The following is a 23,600-nucleotide window of genomic DNA, read 5'->3' on the forward strand; positions in this document are numbered from 1 at the left end:
TTTTTCAAAGAACTTTTAAAACTTTAAGAAATTATCTAAGAAATTTCTCTAAAAGAAAATTCACTGGAGGCTTCCAGCTCAAGATCGTGAACTGAGCACATGCATTTGTCTTCCTTCCCTTTTGAGACCCAGTTAACATAAAATACCAAAGGAAATAAGCTAATGAAAGTTAAAAGAATGGAAGGGCTTCAGTCAAGTGACTTAAACATTTCTGAAAAATGGAAACTGGACAGAAAAGTGTTGACAAAAGGAAGCGAGTAGGGGGAAAAAAAGGTGGAAAAGGTTCTGCTGTAGAACAAAGAAGGGGCAGTTGGTCTGGCAGAAGCCCCAACAGAGAGTGAGAGTGGAACTGAAAACAGAGATTAAATTGATATATTAAGTCACCCCGCCCCTCCAACCAGAGTTGATTCCAGAAGCAGCAAGACAGGGCTTATCTTTTCAATAAAAAACAAAACTGTATGACTCCTATAAGGAAAGCTAAAGCGCCTCTCTGAATAACATCCATTCCCCACTCATTCTCATAATCAGGGTCCCCCAGTCTGAGAGCCAGCTTCACACACAGAGCTCCTAGGAAGACCCATTTCAGGGCAGAGGTCCTGAGGTAAACAGGCCTGTTTACCTAGCTGAACAGGAACCCTACACCAGCTACCTAAAATGATCAGATATTCCAAGACGACATGTATGGGTAGCAAGTTTAAAAATCAATCAGTCCAATAAGTACTAAAACTTCGTGGACTCCAAAATTAATATTTTTAAGGAGAAAAAACAAATTCTATGCATTGAGAAGAAGAAAGAGGAAGTTATAAGGTATCAGTGATACCATGAAGATGGCAGAGTAGTTGTTTTTTTACAACAAGAAACCAAAAACTCAACCAGGAAATCCAACAAAGACAAGCAACTCTTTAAGAAAGCCACGGTCCAAATACAAAGCCAACTAAGATGTTGTGAAACATGGAACTGGTGGTGCATTAAGGGAATTCATCTGGCCATGGGGTTGGGAACCTTCACTTTTGAGTGGCACAGGGCTAATGGCTAGAGAGAAAGGACTGCAATTCTAGCTCAGGCTACCTCACTTCTCGGCTCTGCAGTGACAATGAAAGAAATGCTCGTTATTGGCTTTCGGCCTTTAGAGTTAACCTAAAAACAAAATAAAGAAAACTTCTTAATGATAATAAAACAGATGTGTTATCAGTACTGGCAACAGAAAGACAAAAGATATGGTCTTTTGGAAGATGGAAAAGGGTCAGAAAGGGGAAGCCAGGGATGCAGACCAGAGCTGATGCTGTAAGAATGCAGGGTTAACTAGTCAAAGGTTAAGGCCATGCCATTGTTGCTTGGAATAAAAAATAAATACAAGTGTTCACAACAGATGGGGTACCATAGAGGGGAAAAGCCTGCATAAATAACATCTTTGGATGAAGGTACTGCTAGGACCTTCTCTAACTACAGCATGAATTTCTGTTTAAGCTTCTATTCCCAAAACACTAAAGTGATAGCATGATTAAGTTTAGGAAGTAGTAGTTTAGGAAATGTATTTCTGTGTGTGAGAAGGTGATTCTTACCATCGATAAGTCATAAATTTGTCTTTTTAATGCAGCCACATCTTCTTTTTGACTTACATGTTTCGATTGTTCTTCTAGCTGGAAGAGCAAATAAAAGTTGGGCGTTTACAGACTTGCTCCGAATGGATTCAGTTAAGTTTAGGAATATCCTTGCATATAGAAATGGGAATTCCAGAAGTCTCCCATTTTCAACATTATACAACTTCATAAGTCATTAAACGACACACAACTCACGAGAATTTAAAATTTGCTTTAAATAATTTCAACATTTGAAAAATGAGTTTTATTGTTTAATAAATTTTATTTGAAACAACTAGAAAGTCCTTTCTGGAAATCATTCAACTAAAGCAACCCAATCCTTGCTTTTCCAGTTATACTACACGTGAGCCTGCAACCCTATGTTCACCTAGAACTTTACTGCAGTTAACACTTTCTATCCTGTATTATAGTTACTGGTAAGTGTTCTACCTGTCCTGCTAGAGTCTAAGATTTTTAAGCACTAAGTGAGTGTCATTTTCACCTCTGTTTTCTTCATAGTGATTTCAGGAAATTATTATCGAATGATTAAAATCAATAAAATTTAAGTATGATGGGAAGGTAGAGACACGGGCACACTAAAAATTATATAAATATATACATGAGCTTTACTAGCTGGTTTACTCAGTAGTACGTCCAGGCTAAATTGGCTCAGGAGTATTAAAGGTTATCACATGAACTGCCATAAAGCAAAGTGATGTCCCCAAAATCACAATGCCACTTTCAGGGATGATTATTTTTTAAGTAGTCATTTTCATGTTAGCCGAGATGTTTCCATTAGTTATGGAGACAATCCACAAGCAAGAAGTGGGTCCAGTACTGTATTGGAGTCAACTTTTCCCACCAGGTAAGTATCTCTTCCCAAACTGTGCATTCAGTGATGTCAACTTGGTAGCCTGAATTCGGTAATGGTGGGATTATTTATACCGTGGAAATTGGCAAATGCTACAAGTCTCTCCCTCTCCCCCCAGACCCAGAGCCAGTTGTTAAATACCCAGTAGCACTCCACTGAGTGAAATGTACTCTACTCATTAGGAACCAAATAGAACAAAGGCCAAAACCCATTCACACCGTTGCTCATACTTCAACAAGTCATCTCCCACCTCTTGCTGATCAGAGGTCACCTAGATTTGGAACTTTCAACACAGAAGGGGAATATTCATTTCATTTAATAAATATTCACCAAATACCTACCATATACCTCGCTGGGAACAGATATACAGGGACACGTGACCAGGAAAGACAGTACCCCTCTGCCATGAGCAGACAGTCCACTGGACACGTGGGCTGAGGGCACTTGGATGGTGAAAGCTAAGGAAAAAAACTGGAGTCTGAAGGAAAACTGTTCAAGGGATCAGAAATACTTAGTAGGTCTACGAAAAAGACAGGATGCCATTCCAAACATAAAAGGACATCGGGATCCCTTAAAGAAACGGCCTTACCACAGAGTCCAATCTGACTCTGAGATCTGATTCCACCTGCTGTTTCAATGTGGTTCCAAATGACTTTAGTCCCTAATAAACTCAGACACACCGATATCCTGGAGTCACTCCTAAAAGCCTAGCTGCCACAGACCTACCTTTTTCAGTTTCTTTATCGTCACCTGTAGATCTCCCACTTCTGTTTCATACTGACGTCTGAGGTCGCTGAGGGCTTCCTCGGCTTTGCGTTTTTCCTAAAAGAAAAAAAAAAAAAGGTTTTGTTTATTTAAATAGGGTCTTCATAACCCCACAGGTGAGAAATGTTTTGTGTCGAACTAAGGCTGATCCCAAGACTCCTACACTGAGAGGGCGGGAGTAACCACATGACTGTAGCTATACAGCTACTTCTGGAATTGAAACCCATTCTAAAGATGGGACAACAAAGGCCCAGAGGTCAGGTTACTTGGTCGGGTTATTTTTCCAGTACCATCTATAACCTAGACAGGACAGAGCCAGGAAGCAAACTAAGGTCTATGGATGCCAACACTCAGGCCTTTCTCACTCTCTTTTGCTGCCTCTCGGAGTTAACAGGACAAATGAATAGAAAAAATATATGTTTTTCCAAAAAAAAAATGCTAACACTAGCTACTGAAAGAAATATGACTATTTTCTGTTTCCAGTAAACATTAATCACCCAAAGATATTTTACAAGGAAAGAAGGTAATTATTTCTTCTATGGAAATCACTGAAGACAGCATCCAACTTTCAATTACAAGAGTTCCTATAATGATGAATAAAAGTATATTCCAGCCCGGCCGAGCGTGGCTCAGCGGTTGAGCGTCGACCTGGGATCCAGGCGATCAGGGTTCGATTCCCGGCCAGGGCACATGCCCAGGTTGTGGACTCGATCAATGACTCTCTCATCATTGATGTTTCTATCTCTCTCTCTCCCTCTCCTTTCCTCTCTCTGAAATCAATAAAGATATATTAAAAAAAAAGTATATTCCATATATCCTTTTATTTATAATTTATATTCCATTATAAAACAACGAAGTCTGCAGAGAGAATTTTAATTTCTCTGTAATCCAGCTATAACATTGGCAGTAAAACAGTGGCACGTAACACGTGAGCCACCCTTCTCTACAGAAGCCTGGCTCTGCCTTCTCCCTCAGGCCTCGGCACTCTCCTGTCACCCCTCCTTGAAGGCCCCAGGCCTCCCAACCTGAATAGCCTCCTCTCCCAGTCGTGGTCTATCACACACTGTGCTGTTTCTTTACTGCACTTGTCACTATTTGAAATTATCTGCTTTTTTTATCTGATTACTTACCTGTTCTCTCTCTTTACCCTATCTATGACCCAAAACCACTTCTAAAAATGCCCTAGTTGACAGCACCCGTGGGAGCCTGGATTTGCTGCACCCAGAGGACGCCAGTGCCCAGGCCACTAAAGGTGCTCCCTAGGACTCAATGAATGAATGAATCCCACACACTCACGTCTTTCCGCGTCTTGTGTTCTGCAGCCTGAATCCTCTGGTCCATTTCCTCCTCCAGCTCACTCAACTGCATGGCTGCCTTGTCCTGGGCTCTGAGATTCAAGGGGAGATGCAGACATCTTCATTACACTCCAGCTTGTAACATGAAAACTTCGACTAATCTATTTCAAGCCCTTCATTTTACTAATGAGGAGAAACACAGTATTTAAAATAATAATCACCATGCCTCCCACATAGTAAAATAAGGTTGGCAATTTGACCACTTGAGAGTAAGAAGACATTAAAACTAGATAATAAATGGAATATACCAGATAAAATGACATTAAACTAGATTGTGGCAGAGAGCTGATAGTTACTAAATTACTGGGAGGCTGTCAATAAATTCTGAAAATCCTTTTACCTGTCATGACTGAGCTAGAACCCTGCACTAAATAAAAGAACTCCATGGCAAAGAGATGGTCGGATGTAATTTTGAAATTTCATTATATGAAAGACACAATGTTATATGCTACCATTGGCGGGGGGGAGATCTCAGCAATTGTTACTAATCATTTCCTTGAAGTTATAAATGCAGATAAATTTACCCTTAATTTGTTTCTTTTATTAATGTAATCAATGAATCACATTTTATGGAGGCAGAACATACTGATTTGCCAAGAAGTTAGAAATGGGAGAATTCTGTTGAGAAGAGTTACAGGGCAGTTCTATGTAGCAGTTGCCTAGTATGAAGTCATCAGTCACTTTACAATGGTTGAGGCTTCAGCTATATGTCCAGTTATCTACATTTCACAAGCATTTGTCTTGCCTACTCAACTAGATTATAAGCGACTTGAAAGCAGCTACCATGAGGTTTAGAGTCAGTTCACTTGGATCAACAGTGTGCTGTTAATGAACAGTAGAGAACAGGACCTAAGAAAACCTCCAGTTCTTCAGTTTGACGGCTTCTGCTACATACCATCCCACCTGCTTTCAACTTACTCCCTTGCAACACAATTTGTTGGTGCTTTAGTTTAATTTCTGCCTAAAGTTCCAAACAAGCATTGAGGGGTGGAGGGAAAACCCCAAGGTAAAGTTCTGAGTGACTTACTACTATTTTCTGCTCCTGTTTACTTCCTCACCTTACACCCTGCCTGAGGTTAGGCGAACCTCGTATGGAATGTCAGCTAGTTCTAGTTCATTTACAAATACTTGCTGTTTGAACCCTAGGAATTATATATCTCCATAGCAACTTTGGTTTGGGGGCTTGCTTGTTTTTCAGTGAATTCTGAAACTGAGAAGAGCTCTGCCACATTTCCATTTCTCCCTTTGTCATGACGGGTCTTTCCAGCCACTCTTTCCAGACGTCCAGTCCCAGACATCTGGGCACCTGGGGCTGCTTCTGAATGTGTTCCTTCTGCTTTTCTCACTTCTGAGAAACTTTTACATTGTTTGGTTGTTTAGGTTACAATGACAGTGTTTGACCCAGCAATTCCTAATTCCTCGTAGAATGTCTAGGGTATTGGGAATGCCCACTTTACCCTAGTCCAGGGCGCCTACCGGAACACTGGGAACCCATCCTTCAGTGCAAGCACAGAGCAAGACGACTGTGACCCACCCCAACCAAAAGACAGAGGTGAGGGTGAAGGGTCCTTACTTAGAAATGTACGGAAATGTTCCCAGTGGTCACATAAATGCTATCAGTGAGGCATCTGATAGCTGAGAGAGAGGCCTTTAGGAGGCCTGGAGCTCAGGACAGAGCCTGACTTTGGATCCCACCCAGGGAGCAGAGGAGCAGGAGGAGAGAAGCACCAACATAACTCAATATAAAGTGACATACTCCACAGCCAGAGAGCAGCCTCGCCGGTAATGAGAACATGAAGAATGCCATCCCCTCCTTCCCTAATGGATTTGCAGGATACTACCTTAGAGGTGATGTATGCACGCCTGTGTCTGTGTGTGTGTGTCCCGCATATCTTTGTATGGGTCTGTGTAGGTGTGTACCTGTGTGTATACATGAGAGGTTGTCTACTTTAACTGACACTCACTGGACGCTCTAAAAACTCACTGTGTGTGTCTGCTTGTCACCGCTCAAAGGAGGACAACCTGGTGCTCTGATCAATACTCCACATGCTCCACAGAATCCAGAGGTCTGAAAGCCATCCGACTGACAGGCCCCAGCAAACTCGAGGGAGAAGATCAGCCTCGGGAAGTGAAGGTGTTCACAAGAAACCCCTGGGAACAGTTCAAGTCCTGCATGACTCAGGACTGTGAAAACAGTCCTACTTAACAGCAACCGTCTAAAACATTTTCTCTTCCACATTTTAATTCACGTCAGTTACCTCAAAGGGTCAACTACATAGTTTCATCATCGTGTTGAAGGAAAGCACAGAGACAGAGGAGCAGCCCTGGCCTGGAGAAAGGGCATCCTATCCAAGTTCTGGGCAGAGACCAGAGGCGGGCAGCATGCTCGGAGCTGCTGGAGGAACACATGGCAGAGAGAAGGCTCTGTGGGGCAAATCAGGAATAGTGACAAGTGAAATGCCCTCTTTCCCAACATATGCCAAAGGAGCGTGACCTTCCATGAAGCAAAGAGGCTGATGTCTGGATTGCAACACACAGAATTCTTCTCTGCACTGGGTTGCTATTAAAAGCAGTAAGATAAGCCAGCTATACCTTCCACAGACTGGCTACGTGACTAAGGGCTTAGAAGCTCTTAGACTTTCCATTCAGGCTGGGTGAGGAGGGCCAGAGAGAGGGAAAGAAATATTGCTGAGCACCCACCCTGTGGCAGGCCCAGTGCTCGAGGGGCATCTGATGGCATATCTATCAAGTCTCAACCCTCTGAAGAGGTGAATATTTATAGCCTCATTTTGCAGATGCAGAAGCTGAGACTCAGGGAGATTAAGGAACCTGTCCAAAGTGACACACCAGTCAGTGACAAGGCCAGGCTTCCAATGGAGCCCTGCCTGCCTCTCTGGATGAAAAGTTTCCCATTCCTTTCTAGTGGCTACAGAGAAGATAACACATCTCTCTGAAATGTTCTGTATGGAATCACCGCCTTGAAGAGTTTAAATGACAGGATCACAGTGACTTGCTGAGGGATTGCTGACTGACCCTAGGAAGCACTGCCTGATTCAACTTCCCTCACGCTGGCTTATTTCAGAAAGCTCCAGATTCCCGAGGATTGGGAAGTCCTCCCATGTCACAATACGATAATGCAGTTCAGTCCACATGACCCCCAGGTCAGACCCCATGTGCCACTTGGAAAGAAAGGACTTCAATACCTCTTCACCGCGATGGCCAGGCTTTCCATCTCTGTGCTTTGAAGTTTGATCTCACGGATGAAGTTCTTTATAACATGTTCGTATGGCTGAACCAGTCTCGGCTCCACAAGGTTGATGTTTTGATACAAGGTACTAACTTGCTCTTTCCTTCAAAAAAAAAAATAACTAAATTTAACCAAGTAAAAAAGAAAATGGCAAATTTTCAGAGTACTTTTACAAAAGAGGCAGAAAAGAACCAAGGAAGAAAAAACCAGCAATGATAGAATGATCTAGTGTGGAGGGGAATAGTCAGGACTCTGTTAACTATTCTCTACATTTTTTTACAACGGGACAGCAACCTTATTGTTTTTCCAGCTTTACTAAGGTATGACTAACAAATAAAATTTGTGTAGAGCTAGGTTGTACAATGGGATGATTCAGTGTCAGAAGGTGGAGGCCTGTGGGGCATTGGGAATGCATATGAAGGCATTGATAGGAAAGGATTTTATTTTTTTATTTTTGGTCACTGCTGGGTTTTCTTTAATAGGAAGGTAAACAGATTTAGGTGACACTAAAGCAATTACTTAATTCCCTGTTCCACCAATCCCTAGGAAGGATGTATTTCAGACTTTATGATCATAAGAATACAGATACCTATTATTTTATGGTCAGTTAAAAATTACTTTTTATAAATTCATATTTATATATGTATTTATATGTGACAATCCTCATACTCACAACTTAATAACTTTTATTAAAAGACAAGTATTTTACAGTCATTTCAAAAGAGAAATTGATAAGGTGGGGCAGCTGGCTGGCGGTGCCCTTGACTCAACTTTGGGAGCTGATGTGCCAAGTGGATCCAGTTTGGACTACCTACAGCATGCCTATAGAACTAAACTGCCATCACTGCATGTGAGACACCCCGGCCACATCCAAAGCTTCTCCTGATGGACGGGCGAATTGTCCTCCTGGGACAGCGTGCTCCACCACAGCCTATGTGACCTTCCTTCTCTGACCCATGTGGAGAACCATACTTGCTCATGGTTAACACAAGCTATGACTGTGTTGTGACAGTAGTAGCACTTTTTTAAAAGAAGGAACATCTATGTCAGTTTGAAAAAAATGCCAGGAATTTAGATAACAGGCACTTATTTGGGCCTGAGATGATAACTTACCATAATATCAACATTATAGAATCCTACCTATTCTCATCAGTCTAGAACTGTTTGGGACAGCTACAATCACAGGAGCGCTAGCCTCTTTCACACACTGCGTTCTTTAAAAATCATCCGCAGTGCTTGGGAAATTCTCTCATTCAGTGATCTACTGCTGTAATTTTACTCTCCTGGCAACGTAAAAAGTCTTCTGTCTCTTGCCCTTGACATAGACACATAAGCTCTTCTCCAGGAGCTTATCTAGGTCCGGTAAAACTTCTGGGCAGGCCATTACAGGAAGCAGGACATCTGAGAGCATTTTACAGCCACCTATGATGCCTAACACCAGAGAAGACCACGAAATTCCTAGCACAAAATCCATACCCATCCACCTGATCACAACATCGGGTTTCTGCCCTGTTCTCTGTGAAGGAAGCCTGTTCCAATGCTATGGGGGCACAAGAAAGACCACAGTCATCCTGGGCCTCAATAACCAAAAGGCTATGCAACACAACCATCTCCAACTAGTTGGGACAGATGACATAGCTACATATAATAAGATTTATGATAATAATAAAACTATTTCTATTTAGTTTGTGCTCACTATATACCAGGTATTACTCTAAGAAATTGGTATGCATCATATCTTTGAATATTCACAACAAACCTATAAAGTACTTTTATAAGCCCATTTTGCAGATCAGACTGAGCTAAGTGCTTGTTATGGGTTGAATTGTATCCCCCAAAATTCTTATGTTGAAGTCCTAACACTGGTACCTCAGAATGTGACTGTATTTAGAGAAGTATTTGGAAGAGCCCTAATCCAATATGACTAGCATCCTTATAAGAGGAGGAAATTTGGACACAGACACACACAGAGGAAAGGCCATATGAAGACAGAGGATGTCAGCCATCTACACACCAAGGACAAAGGCGTTAGAACCAACCCAGCCAACACTCTGATCTCAGAATTCAATTGTGAGAAAATAAATTTCTGTGGTTTAAGCCACCCAGTCTGGTATTTTTTATCAGAAACACCTAGGTAACCATAGCAGACAATGAAAGTGCTCAAGGTAACACAGTGACTGGGTGGCAGAATTGGAATCCAAACTCAGTCTGACGCTGGAGACCACATGACCAGCCATCACAGTATATTGTTTCCCAATTAAGTTAAACATCTGAACCATAGCAGAAGAAATGGGATTGGAAATCACTCCACAGAACTATGAAACACTGCAAAACATGATGTACATATTAACCTGGAAGCTTAGTTAAGCGTGGCCCCAAGGTGTGTCCCTATAGCTATAAACTCTCCCAGGTTTGCTCATAAATAAACTGTTTAATCGATGTAAAGGCCAATTGTAATTCAAAAGAACTGCTCAAGTGAAATATTAGTACTAAACCTGCAAGAGTAAGTCACTTTATTTGTTGATATAAGACACAGGAATGCCATCATTCCTCCCATCAGAGCTGAGTTATAAATACTAGTTGCAATAATGAGTCATTTTTATAAAAGAGCCATTTAAACAAATCTCTGTTCTTAGATTGTCCCATGTAATTTCAGTCACAACAGGATCACTAACTTCTTTGCCTTTTGTCATTTACTGACCAGCAGGATAGAAATCATAAAACCTTTCTCAGTAACAGAAACCAGCCTGTCAGGAACTGTCACTGAAAGTCCTTGTTTATTGGCCAACTGCACAGCAATAAAATGTTCAGAAGTAGATGTCTCAGTAGATTTCTTGACTTCCTGAAAATTTCTAAAATAAAAAAGAAACATGATGATTGCAAATTCTCTTGGGTCCTTTGCAGGTCCTGGCATTATACAGAATTTCAGGAAGAGTTCACAGTGAAGTATACAGATTAATAATAAAAAATATCCACTGCCACTGTTACGTGGTTAACAGTTGTGCCGGAGATGACTGGATACTCCTCTATCCTGCTTGTTATCACAGGGCACATGGGGAGAACTGACTTCCCAGAACCCCCCACAGGTAGGTTGCAGCCGTTGACTAGCTCTGGCCAATGGAATGGAAGCAGAAATGGTGTGTTGTCACTTCCATGCTTGGCCCTTACAATCCTCTGTAAGATCCCTGGCTCACCTTCAATCTCATTCATTCTCTCTCTCTCTCTCTCTCTCTCCCCCCCCCGCCCCCTCTCCTTCTTTCCCCCCTCCTTCTACCTCCTTCCATCTCCCTCTCTCCCCCCCTTTTCCTTCTCTCTCTCCCCTCTTCTTCTCTGCCTCCCCCTCTCTCCCTCATCCTCACAGCTGGAGTGAAGAACTCCATCTGATACGGCGCAGCCAGGGACGGCATGTGCTGGGTCTCCAAATTCCCACATTGATGGGAACTGCTCGGGAGGGCAGCCTGACACATAAGAAAATCATAAGTCTGTACTTTATAAAGCCACTAAGACTTGGAAGTTCTGTTACGGTCACCTTGAGCTTAGAAAGTTGGCATCATAGTTTCCTAATTTGTTTTTTTATCATGCTCTTCCAGATTAAATTACTTCCTTGATAGCACCCTATGAACAATGTAATAAAACTCCTCTGACCACGGTAAGTCTTTCTCACCACCACCCGCTCTCTTTCCAGGGAACAAAAGACTATTCTGAGCACTCACGCTCACACTGACATTCACCTAGCACCTGACAAGGGCAGTCGGGCACTGATTCCAGCATTTACACTTACTGTTTATTAATCCTCATGACAACCCCATGAAGAAATTATCACTAGCTTCCTATTTACCGCAGAGGAAACTGAGGCAGAGAGAGGTAAGTATCATCAGGTAGCAGAGCCAAGAATTCCAACTAGAAGCACCCAACTCTAGAGGCGAGCCCTCCAGGGAGGAACTAGCTCTCCAGGCCAAAAGTAAGTGCTGAACTGGTTTTCAGAAGTCGATGGCTCCATTTAAGAAAATTTGTTGTACCAAGATTTTCTTTTTTAATTACTTTGGAGGATATGTACTATGGCCGCAAAAACTGTCCACATTGCAAAGGGACTTCTCTAGAGTAAAGGCACAACTAAGATTATAATGAGGTACCTTGCAAAGCCTGGCCCACCTAAAGCTATTTGGCAAAAGCACTAGTGCAGACAATGAGTCACACCCCACCACCCCCCAACACCCGCCTGTGTGCTTCATCCCCTCCGCATCTGTGAAACGAGAGAACCAGCTGGATTATGCAACACAAGTCACTTGGCCATTTTCACACCTGATGGGAAAAAAGACAAAACAAAAACAAAAAAACACTTGATCATAGCAAAAGGTCATCCCTGGTCCCTCAAGGTAGGATTTAAATGCTGTGCCCTGTACAGGAAGCTAAACACTTGCAGATTTGGTGCCAAGACAATCTTTTGTTCCACTCTTGAGAGTGTAGTCACCAGCCTCGCCCTGGGTCCCAGCTCCTGACGTCACAGGTTAAACAAGCAGAGACTGCACAACGCTGCACACACAGCTTGCTCTCTCCTGGGACTGTCCCAGCGTGGCACATGTGAGTTCTGAGACCAGTGCCCGGTGGCGTAAGGCTCAAAGCGCTTTTAATTTCAGTTCAGTGCCTCATCTAATGCAATAACACTTGGATTCACAAATACCATGTAGACCCGTTCACAGGAGTACTTGACAAATCCCAGGTGAAGAGCAAGGGTCAAGTCATATGCCTTAGTCAGCCAAGACAAAAAATCAGTATTAACTTCTGTGCAGAGAGCCAATAACACTAAAAATAATCTAATGTACGTCTAAAGAAAAGGGATCGAGTGAAAGGCATTCGAAGAAAAATGCAACCTGAATTACCAACCCCATTTAGATGTTTAAAATCTGAGCCTATTCATCTTCTTGCTTAATAAACTGCTGATGAAAAAGTCACAACTTAAAATTTTTATATGAACCCTGGGAAATAAGCATTTTAAATTGCAAATAGTCCTACTGAAGCCGAAAGAGACAGTGCATGAACTTATGAGAAAAACAGGTACATTTAAGCAGTGTAAAAAATTTAAAAAGTTACTTAGATCATGTGTGTGTGTGTGTGTGTGTGTGTGTGTGTTTATGCTTTTGTCATGTAGTGAGGCTGGTACTTAGAATGTCAGGATTGCTCTGCGAAATAGTCAAATGCAGGCAACATCACTCCATTCTAAGGAGCACAGTGACCCAGGAAGGGTGCTAGGAAAATTGTCCCTTAGATTCAAAGTCTTGCTGCTTTAAGCATTAAAATAGGGGGCTAACTATTTATTCAAACTTAAGTTTTATAGCTCGAAAGCCCAGAAGGGTTTTCTGTGAGTAAAAGCAAACAGTATCAAGTGCCAATGCCTACATCATCTACACTGGGGGCTGCCACAAGAAAACTGGCACTAACCCTAACATCTGAGCATGGGAAATTAAACACCCATGCCATCCAAGGGGCACCACGTGAGATCCTGGATAGAAAATGCTAAGAAACAGGCAGTGTTCCTTCCCTCACAAGGCTCACCATGAAGACTATGTACAACATGCTCTAACAGCATAGGGAAGGTGAACAGAACTTTTCCCCCATAGAAGTAAAATTTACTATTTTCAAAATGTACTTTTATTACACATCCTTCCAGAATAAAATCCAACTAACTTGAAAATAAATTCCAACAGCCTAATCTGCTAGACCAGGGCGACATCAGTTCTATTTCTGAAGTTCAAGTCCTTCTTTCCAGACAGGATGGGCCTCTACCCATTAATCACCTGCAGCCAGCTGCATGCAACTAGATATGACTCTAGTCTGTGTTCTCACAATAGGTCTCCTCTTAATTAACTCAGTTACAAAATGGTATCTGGCTCTCCCTTGTAGAGAAAACAAACAATGGTCTCCTGAACTTGGTCCTGCCATCCCACAGAGTGGGAACGACATGCCAGCCCAATGCCCTGGACTTTCTTGGGCTGTTTTGCTGCTACTCCATCAGAGGATGATCTAGTCCAGGTATTCAATCACTAGTGCCTCACCCAGGGCCCTCTGCCCAAAGACACCTCCTGCAGATAAAACTCCTAACAGATTCATGTCACCTTGAAATATATTTTACTAAGTACTTATTTGGGTAATATTCCCCAAAGAGTTTTACAATGAAAACTCCCTGGAAAATGGGTATGTTAACTAGGTTTATTCAAATTCTAGAAGCATTTCAAATGACCAATGCTTCCTATTTAAAACCACATCACATGATCTCACTTAAATGTAAAATATAAAGAACTTAATAAACTCATGGACAGAAATGATTCAATGACATGGAAGCATGGATCAGACTGATGAATCTCAAAGGGAAGGAGGGGGGCGGGTGGGTGGAGGGGGGGAGAGATTAACCAAAGAACTTATATGCATATATGCATAACCCAAGGACACAGACAATGGTGTGGAGAGGGACTGGGGGGGGGGAGGGGCGGGGTGGAATGGGTCAAAGCTGAGAAAAAGGAACATCTATAATTTTTTGACCAAAAAATATATATTTTGCCAAAACATAAAAAAATAAAATAAAATCACTGACATTTAGGCACTGGGAGTTTGCCAGTGGAGGGAGGAAGATAGAAACAGCAAGGTGCATTGTGCTGAAGGCTTAGCAAAGGCACACTCAAAACAGCTGAGGGCTTCTTAAATTGTGAATGACTAGTACACAGGGTAACAGCCTGGCTAAGTTCAAGTGCTTCCTCACCACATCCTGGCTCTGAGACCCAGGAAAAATCCTTACCCCCCTGTGCTTGTTTCCTCAGTCATGTGAGTGTAGTACTGGAACCTGCACACAATGCTGTGAGGATTAATCCTACGGAAGCGCATACAACAGTAAACTGTATGTGGAACATTAAGGGTCATTGATAAACGTCACCCATTGTTACCCAAATGAGTTAGAACAAAGCGGGTGGTTATCTCCTGTCAGTTTCAGTGTTGTACCTTGGGAAAGATCTAGAAGGAAGCCAGTGGTGTGGTGTGGAAGCACCATGGACAGACAAGTTGTCTTATGTGTGCCAGTGCAGGGGAACCTGAAAAATGAGAATTGGATCATGCCTGAGGTCAGTCTGCAAAGTTTTAGTCCAGGGGTCAGTGAGCCTTTTCTGTAAAGCACCAGATAGAACGTATTAGTACTATCTGTTGCAACTAGTCAGCTCCGCCATTGTGGCATGAAAACAGCCATGCATGAAACAAACAAATGAACTTGGCAGTGTGTCAATAAACCTGTATTCACACAAAGAGGCCGAGGGCCGAATGGGCCTTACTGTGATCCCTGTCTATTAACATAGACCTTGAGCACAGGAATGAGGGTGGGGTAAGGCAGGCCTAACTCTTCTATACCCAGGAAACACACCTCATTCACATCCCATCCCTAGGTCCATATCAAATTTTTCCATATGTAGGTATTGCATTATCAATGCTATACATGTGTACATGTACATGTGAGAATGTGCACCTCTTTACTTAAGAGTACTTATCTCATAATGCACATTCACTCTCTCAACATTTCTCTTCTATCAACTTACTTTGAGTCAAGCTAAATGTAGGTATACTCCAGTAAGGTTAGTGCAAGTAGGAGTATTAGTTATTTTTCACTGAAAATTTCTTTCTACTTGTCAAGAAAGATAAGGCTTGGGCAGAATATACAGAGTTCCATATCAGTTTCTATGCAAAATTTCCTTTTAGATGACATCTGTAACCTTCTAAGGTTTACTGGGAACAATCACCACTTATGTGTATTGTTCTGTATCCTGTCTGCTTTAACATTCACCCACAATTTTCTTTTCCAATCAAAAAGTGACATTAACAGTAACTTACTAAACTGTGTACTAATGATGCATTAAAGTTAGTAACAGTCACATTAAAATAAGCCAGGGTGAGCAGGTGGACCTGCACTTTTTACCTCCAGCTTTTACCTGGTAGTGTGTGGACATCATGCAGTGAAAAGACTTCTCACTAATTTGTGCCTCAATCTGAAGACAATCAGTGATAAGCCCATCTTCCCTTTCCTGGCCCTTTCCAGACATAATGTAGCTAAGTCTTGCCTTTCAGGAGCAGGAAACAGAATAGTCACTGATAAAACAAATTAAGCTGGGACAAGAGAAGCGGGAGACAGGTAACTCCTTCAGGTCTCATAGTGAAGGAGAAAGACTGGAGGCAGCTGCTGGCTGGCCACCTGGTGAACCAGCAGTTGTATGGCTAAGATTCTCAGTGCTGCTAGGTAGCTGCGTGGCCCAATCAATGGGAAATTAGGAAACTCTAGGCACAATGTACATGAAATAGGTACAGAAACGGAAGTTGGGCGGACCAGAGAGTAAACTGGAGTGCTCTTCCTCCTGTGATTTAACCATTTTTAGGATGGTTTAAAGTGTATAACTAGTTATTTGATGTTAATGATTTTATGCTTTTCAATAAAATAAACCCTTTAGACCCCCTCATTGCTCAAGGATCAACTGCATTTTATAGGACTACATATATAATAAAAGCAATTTGTTGGGCAATAAAATAATATTTCAATACAAGTAGATAAATTTATTCTAATTTATTCACAAGAAAATTCTGGTCTGGAGAATCAATTCTATGGTCAATCTATTTTCCTAGCTCATTTCCTCCATACTTCTCATCTTCTGGGCACTCTAAGGGGCTCACTGTCCTCAAATATTTTGTACTGTGTTTGACAAACAATTCATAAAATTTCAACAGAGGAGATGATGTCCGGATCAAACATGTTATCTTGTTCCACTGCACATCATCCCATCCTATAACTATCATTTTCAACTTTTGAGGCTGAAAAAGGTTGGGAGGCAGTTCTACCTCTCCCTAGTCAAAGTATATTTTAATATTAATCTCTGATCAAAAATAAAACCTTTTGTATTTCCTATCTAGAAATCAAACCCTGCACATCATTCAAAGCTCTCCCAATAACTTCCTCCTCCATGAAGCCTGCCATGACTACTCCAACCACAAGAAATCCCTCCCCTTCAGATCCCATGTCACACTTTATCTGAAGCTCTGCCTGCTGAGTTTTCGGTAGATGTTTCCCTTCCCAGGTACCCTAGCAGCCTCCATATCCCCTCCAACACGCAGAGATCGGACCCTTACCAGATCCTGTATTAATGAAAGCGCCTAGGAAGGGGGGACTCGATGGGAAGCGAAGTGAAGAAGGCAGAGTTTTGTGCAGCATCTGAGGCAGGCTAAGGACTGACTCTGAGAGGGGAAAGAAGACAGTAGTGAGGAGGCAGCAGCTGAGCCTTGCGAGCACAGGGCCAGGGAGGAGATGAACTACGGGAAGTCTGATTGCAAGGCTAACCAGCAGCAATCCCCTCGGAACACAACGAGGAAGGAGGAGGTTCCAGAAAGGACGTGCGGCGCACCTGAGCTCCACAGGCAGGCGCGCACACCGCTCTTCCCCTGCCCGTTGCCTTCTCCTTCGCTTACTTTTCCCTTTTCTTTCATATTGTTTCCAACAGAGGGGGTGCCCAATATTTACTATATAACCTACACATACAAAGCTGCAAGGAGCCAAAATTTTCAACTTGAGAAACTGCTGGGACTTGTAACTAGTATTTCTGACATGCAGAGGCCCCTCTGTTCCCTTTCAACTCAGGTTTCTGTCTTTGTGGGTTGAGGATGCTGAGTGGCTAAACCAGTGCTGTGAATCCTGAATATATTTCTTCAATAGTAAACAAAGATGCATTTTTTAACAAAAGAATATGTATATTTAAGTTTATAAATATTATAATATATATGTGAGTTCCAAAAGCACAAATTAAATCACATGATTTTATAAATCGATACAGACTTAAAATGCTCCATCACACAGATAACTCACCACCAGCTTCTATTAAAGAAAAGGAATTGCTTGCCTTTCTAAAATCTCCAAACAACTTAATATTCTACAGAATGGTGACTACCAGTAAAGAGCACATTTTCTCTCCTAAAACTAGTATATTAGGGATATAAGTGCATTCTACTTGTTCACTCAGCAATGTGTATTTCTTAAATTCATATTTTATATATGTTGAACACTCACTATGAATTATTGAATGACTGGCATTTAACTCCAAATTACTATTTATATTATGGAAGGATGCCTGTTTGGTGCCAAAGCTATAGTTCCATTTACTTCAACGGTTAAATATCAGCCTTATGCCAGAGTATAGGTGATACTGGCAAGAATATTTGTTGGAGATTATGCACAACCTGCTCTGGCCTTCCTAAAAGCCTCTTTCAGAGGTTATAAGAGTTGCTCTGGAAGATGGTGTGCTGAAATGAAAATTTTTTTCCAATGACAACATCTTTGAACTATCTTAAATTAAGACTGTTTGTATATATGGCAGTGTTTGTTTAGTTACTGCACAAAAGACATGTCCTAGAAAGAATTTTTCAAGTCTACTTTTAATTTTAAGAATCATTGATTTCTACCCACCTACTTTGCTACCTAACCACCAAAGATAAATCAACAATGCTTCCTAGCATCTGTTTTATGCAAAGAGATGGACCGAAAATATCAAACTAAAGAAAAATTAGTTGTAGAGATTTTCTTATAAATTTTCCTGAACACATTTCTCCTTTAAAATAAAATGTTCCTAACATCTTTAATTCCTCATTTCAACAGTTAAGACCCTTAGAGGGGCTCTGGGTCTCATTCAATGGTGCCTGGGGCGTATTTTCCACAAGGTAGAAGCTTCCCCAGATACACTCCACTGCTCATCACCTGTCCACTTCATTGCTTTCCCAGCAACCTGCAGTAAATTTAATTACTTTTTCATTTCGTTTTCTGAAGAACCGAAGGGTGATTTTCTGGAATGTGATTAAAAAAAGAAAGTAGCCAAAATCCTATTAAAATCTGACTTTTTCACATTATACCAGGATCAGCTGTCCTGAAAACTAGCCCCTTTGAGCTCCCAGAGCCCCAGCCCACTAAAAGAGCAAATAATTGTCAGATTTGCAAACATTATCTCCTGAAAGAAACTGAATCCAACGCCTCAGGAGAGCCACAAAAAGAAAAACCTGGTCTTCTCTTAACTGAACCATCATCTTAACTCTCTGGTTCATCAGATAAGTGAACTGTGTATTTACATTTATCTCAGTTTATGTTTTCATCCCAAACCTTTACTCTTCCCTGGTTCCCTGTGGTATAAGTTGCCCTCCTCTCTCACCTGCATGGGTAACATCCCCTCTGGGCAGTACAACTGGCCTAAAAGCTACTCAACAAAATGGAAATATATGTTGAATGATTGCTTTAAATGTAAGTACTAAAGAAGCTGTAATAAAGTTATTACAATAATTCACTTGAGTGGACAAGAGAATCCACAAGGCAGTAGTATCGTTTTTGTAGCATTTCCCTGACTCAATAAAAGAGCACTAAAAATAATTTCAATGACAAACTGGGGGCCCAAGACACAGGTGCAAGTCCGTATCTTGCCAGATTCCCACGGGTTTATCTCAGCATAAGCCCACAGCCACTCTTGGTTCGATGCCTACTTCTTATATGTATGTAATATAAATCCATGTTTTGTGCTCATCTTTCTTAATGGAATTATTTTTAAAAAGATAATTTAGAACTACAATGTCTACTTCAGGGAACTTTCGATATGAGCAAAATGAGAAAAGGAGTTAAAATATGAATACAGCCCTGGCCGGTTTGGCTCAGTGGCTAGAGCATCGGCCTGCGGACTGAAGGGTCCCATGTTCGATTCTGACCAAGCGCATGTACCTCGGATGCAGGCTCGATCCCCAGCCCTGATCAGAGTGTGTGCAGGAGGCAGCCAATTGATGTGTCTCTTGCACATCGGTGTTTCTCCTCTCTCTCTCTCTCCCCCCCCACTCTGAAAAGCAATGAAAAAGATATCCTCAGGTGAGGATTAAAAAATAATAATAATAAAAATAAATAAATAAAAAATAAAATAAAATATGAATACAAGTGGAAAAGAAATAAAAGTGAAAAAAAAAAACAGTAATAATTTCAAAATAATGAAATGGCACTCCAGCTATCTGAAACTCAGGTATCTTGGCACTGTGAAGAATCCAAAAGAAGGTTGAGAGTCAGGAAAGAATGAAGAACAGCCTCTCAGACACCCTTGCTTGGTTCAGAAATAACCTGCATCCAAACTGGGGTTTTAAAACACATCTCTAATATGTCTGTCTGATCACTTAGTTTCTGAATCTTTGGCAAACAAGTACCCAGAAAGGAAGGAAGTACTGACAACAGTGAATTGTAACCTGACAGTCTCACAGCAAGAAGAGGAAATGCACAGAGGGACTCAAAAGTCAAGCTGAACTACGATCTCCACAAATCCTAGGAATACCACCACACTACTGGCCAGGATGAAACTAGACTTCATAATGATGACCCTGAATTAGCAAGGAAAGCTTAAATTACCATGCAAAGTCATTAAAAGAAATGCATTCTATGTGTCCATATGTTTACCAAAAGACACATGACAAGACTGCTCACTGCAGCACTGCATGTAACAGCACAAAGTAGAAATTACCCAAACCCTTATTAAAGGTAAAATAGATAAATCAGGGTATTTTGCAGTAGAATACTCTATAGCAATGGAGGTGACAGATCTACAACTATCATAATTTATTCAGTTCTAGAAAGGCTCTCAGGTACAGCCAATGCTGCTGGTCTGAGGCCCTTGTGTAGCAAAGCCCAAGAAAAAGATTTAAAACCAGTGTCTGCTGAGCTCCTGGGAACTGAATTATGCCTTGTCCTGGGCATATGAGCCTGGAACTAGGGGCTTCCTGATGGCTGAGCTTTAGGACCAGTATCTGGGCTTCCCTGTGCCTCTCAAATTGCATCCCTGTTAGCAACGACCAACTCAGGGACAAAAACTAGGAGTCGGGGACAGCAGAATAAGAACTTGTTCCTACTGAAAGGAATTTCCTACCGTTTCTTATTAAAACTTCAGCCTTTGGACTTCTTAGCTGAATGCCTTTCTCATAGTATTTGCAGAGGGAGGGAGGGAGAGAGAAGGGAAAAGGGAGGGAAGGAGCAAAGGAAGTGAGCAAGCAGGCACTTAGTTTGCCTGGGAAAGTGCACCCATGTAAAGGCTGGGTTGCCTTGCCAGATGGCTAAGGCTGCTTAGCTCCAAGATAGATGTCTCTTCTGTGAGGCGCTCAGTTTGGAGTTACAGATATTCTGATGAAGAATGAGCCTGAAGGGTGAGAATGGAAGGGTAGAGACAAGTGTGAATAATAAGCCCTCTTCTCCCGGGGAGCATCTCAGAGCCATAAACGCATGTAAGGCAAAGCTTTTCTTGGCAGATAGAAAAATGTTAATAACTCTAAAGCTGCCCCAGAAATTCAGTTCGTTGTTTTGAACTGTTTAGGCATTTGGAAGGGTGACAGGAGGAATATAACATATGTACAGGGATTTTTTTCAGATTCAAATAAATATTTGAAAGCTTTCTGGTACATATTTTATAAGCTGAAGACATTAAGAAACGCTCTCTGATCTTTTCAAAACTGATTCCCCTAACATAGGAAATCTCAAAAACTGAGAATATCTGAAAACGTTCCTTAGTGGCTGTGATGGTTCATTTTATGTTCAACTTGGCTAGGGTACAGTACTCAAACATTTGATCTTGCATATCTGGAGGCTCCTGTGAAGGTATTTTGTGCATGAGATTAACATTTAACGCAGTAGAGGCTGAGTAAAGCCGATTGTCCTCATTCAATAAGTCAAAGACCTTTAAGTGAAGACTGACTCCCCTAAAGAAGAGAGAATTCTGCCAGCAGATTGTCTGTCTGACACTGAGGTTGTTTCCACCTCTTGGCTACTGTGAATAATGCAGCACTGATCATGGGAGTGCAGAGATCTCTGCAAGACCCTGATTTCACTTCGCTTGGATGTATACCCAGAAGTGGGATTGCAGTATCCTATAGTGGTTCTATTTTTAATTTTTTTAAGTTTGTTTTTTTAATCCTCACCTGAAGATATATTTATTAATTTGAGAGAGAGAGAAAGGAGGGAGGAGAGAGAGGGAGGGAGGAGAGGGAGAGAGGGAGGGAGGGAGGGAGGGAGGGAGGGAGGGAGGGAGGGTCGGGCATGTGCCCCAAATGGGAACTGAATCCATGGCCTTTCAGGGTACAGGACAGGGACAATGCTCCAGTCAACTGAGCCACACCAGCCAGGGCAATCGGCATTCCCACCAGCAGCTGCACGAAGGCTCCCTTTTCTCCACATCCTCACTACCACTGTTCGCTTTCTGGTTTTTTGATAGCAGCCACCCTAACAGGTGTGGGGTAGTATTTCACTGCAGTTTGATTTGCATTTCCTGATGATTCTTGATATTGACCATCTTTTCATTCTAAAACAATGTTTTTGCCCAAAGGACAAAGTATTCCAACAGTGAAAGAAAATATCTCTGTGGTACCAGAAAATATGACCTCTCATAACTAAATTCCCTTAGTTTTAGTCAGAAATCATTCCATTCCAATTGATTTTTTACATGTCTTAAAAATTGTGACATGCTTAAAAACTGCGACATGTCTTCAAAACTGTTCCAGCTTCAAGAGGAAGAGAAAGAAAGACCTGAGGGTAGCCCGGCCGGGCATGGCTCAACGGGTGAGCAACAACCTATGATCCAGGAGATCATGGTTCGATTCCCGGTCAGGGGACATACCCGGGTTGCAGGCTCGATCCCCAGTAGAGGGTGTGCAGGAGGTAGCCTCTCAATGACTCTCTCATCATTGACGTTTCTCTCTCTCTCCTTCTCCCTTCCTCTCTCTGAAATCAATAAAGATATATTTTAGAAAGAAAGAGGGAGGGAGGGAGGGAGGGAGGGAGGGAGGGAGGGGACAGACATGAGGGTAAAAGGTGTTCTGGACATTCCAGTGCATTCAGAGCTCAGCCCTCCTCCCCAAAGACTCACCCATCAGGGCAGCATAACCTGGAGATAGAAAATATTGTACAATGACATCTGTTGAGCCCGAACGAAGTAACTCTAAAAGTACGATAACATCCAAGAGCAACAAAGAGAGTAAAAACAGACTATCTTTGGGTCAAAATGCCATCCCACAAACTTGAAAGGGGAAGAAGGGTCACAGTCAAAGTTCTGAGTTAGAATGCCATGGGGCTACACTCTACCATCAGCACGGACCTTCAAAGCAAGCCTACACCTGACACATGACTTTACCATTCACAGGTAGGAAACAGAGGTTGCAAACTGGACACAGTATCTTGCTCACCTCTGTGCTTTGACCTTCATAGAGTATGCAAAATTGGAAATTTCTACTTAACATCTGCATATTTCACCATCCACTTTTCATGTTAAAACACAAACTAGAGAAGAGTCTGGTTCTTGGAGTGTGGTCTTCCAATGACATCCCATTTTACTCCTTTTTCTTTTTTCCCACCCATCAGGGAAGAATAATCTCTCACCAACACCTGAGAGAAAAGCTCTGTGCAATCAGCAAGATCTGAGGGTCAGAGCTGGCCACTGCCTGTATGACCAAAGGTGACAGTCCTCTAAGACTGTGGAAGCCAGAATACCTATCTGGATCCAGGAGGCCAAAAAGAAATTACTACCTTGAGATGAAATTCAAATATCAGAACCAGAAGGGATCACCAGTGAGTGGAACCATGAAAACCTAGTCATGCACAGGCTTCTGCAAGGCTCCGAATGTTCAAGGCAAAGCTGTGGCTTCCTTCACAGACAGGTTTCTCCCCCTCAGCCCCAGCAGCAGGGTGATGCCACACGTGATTGTGATAGACGATACGT

At 42.0% G+C, this 23,600-nt stretch overlaps 1 protein-coding gene across 1 annotated transcript in view; it reads right to left on the reverse strand.

The window, feature by feature from the left end:
- The window catches only part of RASEF (RAS and EF-hand domain containing), a 53,831-nt gene that overhangs the window by 24,763 nt on the left and 5,468 nt on the right, over positions 1–23,600 (reverse strand). Inside the window, exons 2-5 of the mRNA XM_016222792.2 lie at positions 7,775–7,921; positions 4,513–4,603; positions 3,178–3,273; positions 1,563–1,640 (exon numbers count right to left, since the gene is read on the reverse strand). Coding sequence (XP_016078278.2) covers positions 1,563–1,640; positions 3,178–3,273; positions 4,513–4,603; positions 7,775–7,921 — 412 coding nt within the window. The remainder of the gene's footprint in view (positions 1–1,562; positions 1,641–3,177; positions 3,274–4,512; positions 4,604–7,774; positions 7,922–23,600) is intronic.

Source organism: Miniopterus natalensis, chromosome 12 (assembly GCF_054644295.1).
Source record: "Miniopterus natalensis isolate mMinNat1 chromosome 12, mMinNat1.hap1, whole genome shotgun sequence".
Lineage (NCBI taxonomy): Eukaryota > Metazoa > Chordata > Mammalia > Chiroptera > Miniopteridae > Miniopterus > Miniopterus natalensis.